The sequence below is a fragment of the Triplophysa dalaica genome, chromosome 2 (assembly GCF_015846415.1).
Source record: "Triplophysa dalaica isolate WHDGS20190420 chromosome 2, ASM1584641v1, whole genome shotgun sequence".
Taxonomy (NCBI): Eukaryota; Metazoa; Chordata; class Actinopteri; order Cypriniformes; family Nemacheilidae; genus Triplophysa; species Triplophysa dalaica.
The window spans coordinates 1304268-1314430 of record NC_079543.1 but is presented as its reverse complement, the minus strand read 5'-3'; the positions used below and the strand labels follow the sequence as shown (position 1 = coordinate 1314430).

The 10163-nt window shown below is 35.7% G+C and overlaps 1 protein-coding gene across 1 annotated transcript; it reads left to right on the top strand.

Moving 5' to 3' along the window:
• Nucleotides 1–871: 871 nt before the first annotated feature.
• On the top strand, nucleotides 872–8796 carry LOC130435623 (zinc finger protein 260-like). The gene is made up of 4 exons (XM_056766381.1): nucleotides 872–1359; nucleotides 2176–2811; nucleotides 5887–6300; nucleotides 7650–8796. The coding sequence occupies exons 1-4, from the start codon at nucleotides 981–983 to the stop codon at nucleotides 8285–8287; spliced, it is 2067 nt and encodes a 688-aa protein (XP_056622359.1). The 5' UTR covers nucleotides 872–980; the 3' UTR covers nucleotides 8288–8796.
• The last annotated feature ends 1367 nt before the right edge of the window (nucleotides 8797–10163 follow it).

Genomic DNA, 10163 nt, shown 5'->3' with positions numbered 1-10163 from the left:
ATTGACAGAATAATAAACATTAAATTATCTTCAGTATAACAATTTTATTGTCTCACCACAGAAGTAAAGCGCGGCTCCGTCTTTAGATATAATAATCAAAAGCTTTGAGTTTCAGTCCTCACATCATAGTCTGTTGATTTAGATGTGTCAAAATCACGAAAATATTAGTTTTGTTTTAAATCTGTACGTTTATTAAACAAATAAATGGCTAAACTAATGTGCTAGTGAGTGAGGTAAAACAAAATTACACTTATTTTTTAAAGAGTAACAGACAACCACACTAAAGAAATACACATGGATATATATGATTTTATATTTTTATTTAGCTTAACTAGTTTATTATTTTCAGCCATAAATGGGCACATTTATTCATTTCATTTGGTCAGTATAACATGTGTTAATGTGATCTTATCATTTCTGTATTGCATATGTCACGACGTTTACCAGTTTTCAATATACCACTGAAAAAGAACGATCAGCGAACCTTGTTTTCTTGTTATTTTCTGGTTGCAAAAAAAAGAATAATTAACCATTGGGGAACGATACTTTCTGGTAATTTAAAATACAGCCTGAGACGTTCTGGTAACGTTATCGATTGGTTGCAAAAAACAACAACAAGGGAACCAAATACTGACGTTAGGGCAACGTTCTGTGTTTTGCTGGGTGTTCCTATCTTTTCTCTTATATTTAGAATACTTTTCTGTACGAAAGTTTTTGTGAAACAAATTTGTGCGTATATGCTTAGTGAATGAGACCCATTGTGACATCTTTCACTACAACGTGTAGAAACTGCAATGTTCATGAAGCTACTGTTGTCTCCAGTCCAGCAGGAGTCGCTCTGCAGCTCTTCAGTCCGCCGATAAACCCACTAAAGAAAGAAAGTCAAACATTAAGAACTGCGTGTTTACATCACTTTGATTTTCTCTCTTTAATGCTTTAAACAAGAGTGTAATCTGTGTTTATTTTTTGTTTAGGCGTTGATGATGACGTCACAGGCTGACGGGATGTGCTCCAGACATACTGAAGACTCACAGCTCAGCCTCACTTTACTCTGTTATACTGACACAAACCCCACAGACGCTCAGGACACTGTGTGTGACAGTAATCACACCTTGAATCAGGATGAATCTACTGATCAAACCTCCACAGAGTCTCTGGATTCTGTCTGTAACGCTGGAGAACAGCAGATCCTGAACACCAGACCACTCAACATGTGTTTTGTCAGATTGATGGACTGCAGGAAACTGATGGAGATGAAAAAACAAACAACAGAAGAAGAAGAAGATCACACTGATGAAGATGAGAATCATGAAGATGATGATGATGAAGATGAAGACGACGATGATTTTATTCCCTCAGGTATGTTTCTTACTTTAATGTATTTTAACATCAGTCATGTTTGTACTGTCTTCGAGCTTGAACTTCATGTTTAAGGTGCAGATTTTACAGGTTTAATTTTACTTTTCAGGAGAAAACTTAGATCCTGAAAATGTAAGGAGTAAAAATTTGTTCAAAATGATGAGCCAAAATGTTCAATTGCTGCTGTTTTGGTATTGTGTCCACCCTGTTTTTATTGTGTCCACCCTGTTTTTTCAGGTTTTTTAACTTGCCGTCTTATATTTCATACTTTCTTTGTCAATTTTGTTGTAAATTGATAATCAAGGGAAGGTCAAGTTACTGTCTTACTCGGGCAGTATGATGTTTGAACACATTATTTAAGTTGAATTACTTTTTCTTTTTACTCACCCTCATGTGATTTCATACCTGTACCAATTAATTTGTTCTGATGAACACAGAGAAAGAAATTTGGAAGAATGTTAGCAGTTTTCACATCTGGGACATCATTGACTACTATAGTAGTAAATGTTAAATGGATGTCATAGGTGGCCCACAACTAAATTTTTCCTAAATTCTTAAAAGTATCAAATTTTGTGTTAAACAGAACAAAAAAATACAATATTTTTTTATATTATTTTTGTTTAGGAGTTTGTATATGATGACAGAATTTTCATTTTTGGGTGAGCTATCCATTTAAGAACTTAAAGAACTTAACTTAAAGAAGATTAAGTGACGCATTGTCCATAACAGGGTGGACATTTATGTCACTTATCTGTTTAAAATGTTTCTATAAATCCAGTTTAAATGCTTAAGCTTGACCTGTTGTGTTTCTTTCAGATGAGAGCAGTGAAACGGAAGAGATTCAAAGGAAGGAAAAAAAGCACGAGTGTCCTCACTGTGAGAAGAGATTTTACACTGCATATTATTTTGAAAGACACATGCGCGCACACACTGGTGAGAAACTGTTTCTGTGCAGCGAATGTGGAAAAACATTTACAAATTCAAGTAATTTAAAATCACACCAAAAAATACACACTGAGAAGCTCCATCAGTGTTCACACTGTGACAAACGTTTCCATTCGAAGTCATATTTGATGGTTCATGAGAGAATTCACACTGGAGAGAAACCTTTCCTCTGCTCCGAGTGTGGAAAGAGTTTTACTAATTCAGCTGCTCTCACAGATCATCAGAGAGTTCACACTGGAGAAAAACCTTATCTCTGTAGTGTTTGTGGAAAGAGCTTTAGAAAATCACGTTCTTTCAAGAATCATCAGAGAGTTCACACGGGAGAAAAACCTCATCACTGCAGTTTTTGTGGGAAGCGTTTTAGTCGACATGACAATTTGAAGACACACGAGAGACTTCATACTGGAGAAAAACCTTACAAATGCTGTCAGTGTGACAAGGCGTTTACTCAGCGAGTTCTTCTGAAACTCCATCAGAAAGTTCACACTGGAGAGAAATCCACCAGATAATCTGAGGAGGGACATTCACTTATTAAGAAGGTTTCATGTTCAACAGATCATGTCAGAATCTGTCAGAAAACACCGTCTTAAAAGATGTACACAAACACATAGAAGCCAGATAAGATCTAAAACCAATGCAGATTTATAAATCAGAACAGTTGATGTGGTGTTCAGTTCTGATCGACTCCAGGATCATTCAGTACAGTTTAATAATGACTTAATAATGTACATATTTCTGATTCTATCTAATCAGTGACAAAAATCACAATCTATGTTAAAATGTAAATTATTTTTGGTTTGAGTCTTGTTGTGTTATTGTGTTTGATTTGGGAAGTGTCCATAAACTGATACTCACCGTTGTTATCTGAGTTTTGTTTTGTATCCGATATTATTAAATTCATTAAAGTCGCCCTTTCTGATTCTCTGAAACTTCAAGAGAAGTAACAGTTTTTAATGTCTGATATCGTTCACAAAACCAGACTCAAAATCGGACCTAAACGGCTCCAAACTAATGTACGTTTACTAAATCACTATTAATAAATTCTCCTTGTGAATCACAAACATTTACTCTGTAACTTCTAATCAAAGTCACTGACTGCACCAGTAACGTGTCAGAGGAGATCTGGCCCTCCCGGCTGAGACCGGTTTCTCCTGAAGTTTATTTTCTCCATTTATTCATCATTGGACTTATGGTTCCTCACCATGGGTTATGTTGGCTTGATCACCGAGAGACTGCCATTCAATTTCATTAACATCGTTTTATTAGAATATTGCTTTATTTATAGCACAGCACTGTATTCTGACACTTTCTGGGTTTTTTCCTGTAAAGCTGCATCGAAACAATAAAAGCATGATACAAATATTGTGAATTGAATGTGTGCATTTATATCTGCAAGATGTATTTTCTGATTGTTTGCTCATTTGCAATATGTCTCCGAAACGTCTGCTGTCATATTACATATAAACATCTAGAAGACGTCTGTCAGATGTTTATGATTTAGAATAGATGTAAAACTCCTTTTCTAAGATGCTTGTACCACCTACATGATAAATTGTTAATATTAAATATTTAAGTATTATGACTTGGCTGGTGCCAAGGGTGTTCAAACTAAAAGGGCACCACATCCTGAGGAACACAGAACTTTATCCAATATAAAAAACTCCCCTGTGGGTTTGCATCTCTGTCTCAGACAGCATACAACAATGAATGATGAGATACCAACACACACCTTTACATCTGTGCCCTTCTTCCTCTCTCCTCTTTCTCTCCATCTCAACTCAGAGCACTTCAAACCTCACCCATGAACTGGATTTGACAAATACCATATCTTTTAAGAACAAAAAAACTCTGCCTTTATATCCTTGATGCCGCAAATCCGCCCTCAGGTGGTCACGGTAAGGATTCTGTCCTGCGGGCCCAAATTCAGAACATCGCGTGCCCAGCAGGGCTGCGTCCAGGACGATAGTTTCTCCGAACTAAGACATGTTTTAATTTCGGGATTGTATATTTACAATTTATACTTGTGAAAAACTATTCTGACAGAATGTCGTCTGACAGTACAACGCTTTTTTGAAGGGAATTCTGTACTGACAGGAATGAAAGTTTCTCTGAAAGGAAATGTCGTTTAATCAGGTAGACTCATTGCTGCTCAATGAATAAACGGCTTTTACAAAAATAAATGAATGCATAAATGCAAATAATTAAGGATTCATTTAATTATTTTATAAGGCAGGCTATACACAGCACAGGGGGCAGCAAGAGCACGGCAACGGGATATTACACGACGTCGATATGCAATGTTTAAATAACGAAACTAATAACTATCTAAACAAAAGATTATTGTTAATTTTAATGTTTTTAAACATATTTGTATTCGTTTTTAAACACGATTGATATGTTACTGTCAATATGTTGCTGTTATTGTTTTTTATCTATATCAATTGAAATTAAATGTCATTATATGTTATTTCAAAAGTATACAAAATAGTTATGGGCAAATAAGGACACTTTTTGCTACATGTCTGCCAAAAGAATATTAATAAAATATTTAAATTACTGGCTGGTTCCCAACACAACTTTTCAATTACGTTGTCACGACGTGACAATGACCAGCAGATTACGTCTCGAGATTAAGTCGAGGCGACGCCAGCAATTTCACTTTTCAGGTCGCCACGACGTACATTCGGTCATAAGATTACGTTGACGTTACATAGTCACATATTTTGGCTAGCTGGAAGTTGTTTAGAATCTTTGGTTTATTTTGTGTCTACGTCCTTAAATTGAGTTTTTAATAAATGCCACAGATATTCAATAGAAATTCAATTCAATTCAAGTTTATTTATATAGCGCTTTTCACAATGTGTATTGTTTCAAAGCAGCTTTACAAGGGCAAACAGGAAAAACAGAAAAGTTAAAACACAGCACAGTGCATGGTATTTATACAACGAGTAAGTTCATTCTAATAAATAACATCTAATTTCTAAATAAATAAATAAATAAATGAATGAATGCAGTCTCCCGGTGAGCAGGCCAACACTGCCCTGCTGTGGCGAGGAACCCGAACTCCAATGATTGATTAATGGAGAAAAAAACCTCGGGAGAAACCAGGCTCAACCGGGAGGGCCAGATCCCCTCTGACGTGTCATAGCTGCACTCAGACTGGTGACATGTGATTTTAGTTTAGCATTTAATACCAAATATTGTAACTTCAGCATTCAGAAATGGTTTTGTACATAAATAAGGTTACAATAAAAATGTTTTGTCAAGATGAATGTTATGGACCTGAATTTTCATAGCTGAAATGTGAAAAATGAATCTAGTGTTTAGAATAAAAATACAAAATCTGTGTGTTTTATAACTTTAGTGCACGCGTCTTCGCCGCACTTTCACCCCTGAAACGGGTCTCTCAAGAAAGGTGAATGAAATCATTCATGAATCTAGTGTTGAGTGTGATGTGTCTCCAGTCCAGCAGGAGTCGCTCTGCAGCTCTTCAGTCCGCCGATAAACCCACTAAAGAAAGAAAGAAAGACAAACATCAAGCGCTGCGTGTTTACATCACTTTGATTTTCTCTCTTTAATGCTTTAAACAAGAGTTTTATCTCTGTTTGTATTTTTGTGTTCAGGTGCTGATGATGACGTCACAGGTGGATGGGATGCGCTCCAGACACACACAGGACTCAGAGCTCAGCCTTATTTTACTCTGTTATAGTGACACAAACCCCACAGACGCTCAGGACACTGTGTGTGACAGTAATCACACCTTGAATCAGGATGAATCTACTGATCAAACCTCCACAGAGTCTCTGGATTCTGTCTGTAACGCTGGAGAACAGCAGATCCTGAACACCAGACCACTCAACATGTGTTCTGTCAGATTGATGGACTGCAGGAAACTGATGGAGATGAGAAGACAAACCATAGAAGAAGAAGAACATCACACGGATGAAGATGAGAATCATCATGATGATGATGAAGACGATGATTTTATTCCTTCAGGTAATTTTCTGTTTTTAGTTTTTTTTTTAGACATTTGACTGTGGTGTGAATTTCTGATGTTTCGATAAATATGACCTTGAATCACAAGTTTAATACAAAATCTATACATAAACTGCAACCAAAAGCAAGTAGTTAATGGTCCAGTATAATCATACGGTGGGGAGAACTGTTTAACACCAGTCAGTCATGTTTGTACAAGGTAGACTTTCGAGAATGAAAGACCCGCAAGCTGGTATAATTATAAACGTTTCTGTAAAAAACTCAGATCCTTAAATATATAAGGAGTAAAAATGTGCTAGAATGATTCAAAATGTGCAATTGTTGTTGTCCAACCTGTCCAACCTGTGATTTTTGTGCCCAGACTGTCCACCCTGTATTTGTTTTCTTATATTTCATACTTTTTTTTTGCCAATTTTCGTATTACATTTAAAGTTAACAGTTTTAAAGAAATTGGCACATTTTATGTAAGATGACTTGGATAGCTCACCCAAAAATGGGTGAAAAAAATAATTTATTCCTTCTCATGTAATTTCATACTTCCTTAATTACTTTGTTCTGAGTAACATAGAGAAAGATATTTGGAAGAATGTTAGCAGTTTTCAAATCTGGGACATCATTGACTACCATAGTAGGAAAAGTTAAATGGTAGTCATAGGTGGCCCACAACTGAATTTTTCCTAAATTCTTCAAAATTTCCAATTTTGTGTTCAACAGAACAATAAATTCGAACACAATTTTTTTCAACTATTTTACTGTATGAAGCCCCAAATAAATGTAGTATACGGGGTTGAAACAACTTTAGTAAATGATGACAGAATCTTCATTTTTGGGTGAAGTATCCCTTTAATAAGCTTTCCTTTGGCACAGCGGTTAGAGCGTGGCGCTATGCCAGGGGATTGCACATAGTCAGAAACAAATGTTTAATACAATGCAATGTAACTTGCGTTGGATAAAAGCGTATGCCAAATGCATGAATGTAAATGTAATAACTTAAAGAAGATTAAGTGACGCATTGTCTGCTGTCAGTTCTGTTAGCTTAAATACTACTGCATTTTGGATGTAAGGCAGGTCGGCCTGTGGAACTCATGAGAGTGCTGAAGCTGACTTCTGGTGGAAATACTACTACAAAACTATTTTTCTTCTGTAATTTTATTTCGATTGATAGCATTCCTGACTCCGTGTCTACATTCATCATAACTGGTTTACGGGTCTTTTACTTTACATCCCATACAAGACTATCATGTGTTGGTCCACAACAGGGTGGACATTTATGTCACTTATTTGGTTAAAATGTTTCTATAAATGATCCAGTTTAAATGCTTAAGCTTGACCTGTTGTGTTTCTTTCAGATGAGAGCAGTGAAACAGAAGAGATTCAAAGGAAGGAAAAAAAGCACGAGTGTCCTCACTGTGAGAAGAGATTTTACACTGCATCTCGTTTTGAAAAACATGTGCGTTTACACACTGATGAGAAACGGTTTCTGTGCAGCGAATGTGGAAAAACATTTAAAAATTCAGGTTATTTAAAATTACACCAAAAAATACACTCTGAAAAGCTCCATCAGTGTTCACACTGTGACAAACGTTTCCATCAGAAGTCATATTTGATGGTTCATGAGAGAATTCACACTGGAGAGAAACCTTTCCTCTGCTCCGAGTGTGGAAAGAGTTTTACTCGCAAGAATAAACTCACAGATCATCAGAGAGTTCACACTGGAGAAAAACCTTATCTCTGCAATGTTTGTGGGAAGAGCTTTACTCGGTCTGGTGCTTTCAAAGATCATCAGAGAGTTCACACGGGAGAAAAACCTCATCACTGCAGTTTTTGTGGGAAGCGTTTTAGTCGACGTAACAATTTGAAGACACACGAGAGACTTCATACTGGAGAAAAACCTTACAAATGCTGTCAGTGTGACAAGGCGTTTACTCAGCGAGTTCTTCTGAAACTCCATCAGAAAGTTCACACTGGAGAGAAATCCACCAGATAATCTGAGGAGGGACATTCACTTATTAAGAAGGTTTCATGTTCAACAGAACATAAACAATCCGTCAGAAAACACCTTCTTAAAAGATGTACACAAACACACAGAAGCCAGATAAGATCTAAATCCAATGCAGATTTATATATCAGAACAGTTGATGTGGTGTTCAGTTTTCCAGGATCATTCAGTTCAGTTTAATAATGAGATAATAATGTACATATTTCTGATTCTATCTAGTCCGTGACATAAATCACAATCTTTGTTAAAATGTATATTATCTTTGCTTTGGACAGTCGTTTGCTGTTATTTGAAATGAATTGAATGTGTGCATTTATATCTGCAAGATGTATTTTCTGATTGTTTGCTCATTTGCAATAAGTCTCTGAGATGTCTGCTGTCAGATGTCATATAAACATCTAGAAGACGTCTGAAAGATGTAAATGATTTAGAATGGATGTAAAACTGCATTTTCTAAGAAGCTTATACCACCTACGTAATAAATTCTTAATATTTAATTAGTGACTTGCAACGTCTTATACCCATTTTAGAACCATTAAATTGATCATTATTACCAATTTGGTTTTTAATCTCTGTTTAAAACATTGGAAATTTGTCTCTTATGTCCAGATACATTTAACATGTGCACTTGCGCTATACTGGAAGTAGAGACAAATCACGCTCCTTTATCTCTGACAGAACTGATGGTTTCTTTCAATTGAGCCACTTTTTCATTTCCCAATATTTATCAGCGGTTTAAGAGCTAAAAAAAATATTTCATATTTAGTTACAATCCGACAGCAACAACAGCCCGTTTTTCAGAGATTTTTGCTAGACTTCTAGAAACGTTGGAGCCACGTCCTCAAATAACGGCGTGAATGAATCCCATGGAGAAGTTGTAGCGACATGGTATACTGAATTCAGAAAACCTGGACACTGTCATTTGATTAATGAATTTGGTCATTTCCATTTATTTTGTTTTTATATGAAAAATGATGATCAGAGTATAGAATTTGTTGTCAATGCTATTAATCCGACTTTTCACAGCTATTAAACTGAAGTTTAATGAGATAAAACAATTTCGGGTGATGGCCAGCGAGCAAGTTCTCTGTTCTGCAAAGAAGACATCAACATTTTTTCGTTTTACCTCACTGCATGATTTACATTAGCGGTTTATTAACATCTCAGTCAATAAATATCAGCTTTGAACACTCTATATGGTGTTGAAGTCTTATTTATATAATTTACTTCAGTATCTCAATGTTATCCCTTTATAAGAAAGTCCCTTTATAAGTTATGCCTTTAAAGCAAGAAAATGTATTGTTGAAACCACACATTATCCCTTCAAAACGAGAAAAAAGATATATATTTTAACGACATATGTGACCCTGGATAACAAAACCAGTCTCAAGTAGAACGGAAACATTTTTAGTAAAAGACAAAAATACATTGTAGGAGTCAAAATGATCGATATTTCTTCTATGCCAAAAATCATTAGGATATTAAGTAAAGATCATTTCCTACATTAAATATATAAAAACTTTATTTTTGTGAGTGGATGGACTCCAGCAGTGACCCTGACTAACAACTTCAAAGGCAATTTTCTCAAGTTTTAAACCGTTGTATTTTAGCCAGATATTGTCATATTCTAACAACTCAATAGAAAGCTTATTTATTCAGCTTTCAGATTATGTAAAGATCTCAATTTCGAAAAACTGACCCATAAGACTGGTTTTGTTGTCCAGGGTCACATATTATCTCGTTATTATGACATAGGCCAAATTGAGTGGAACAAATCAAATGTATGCAGCAAGTCTCCCGTAGATAAAGACCACATCACTGCTGCGAAATAAAACTTTGTTCTCTATCAAATGGATTATCTACA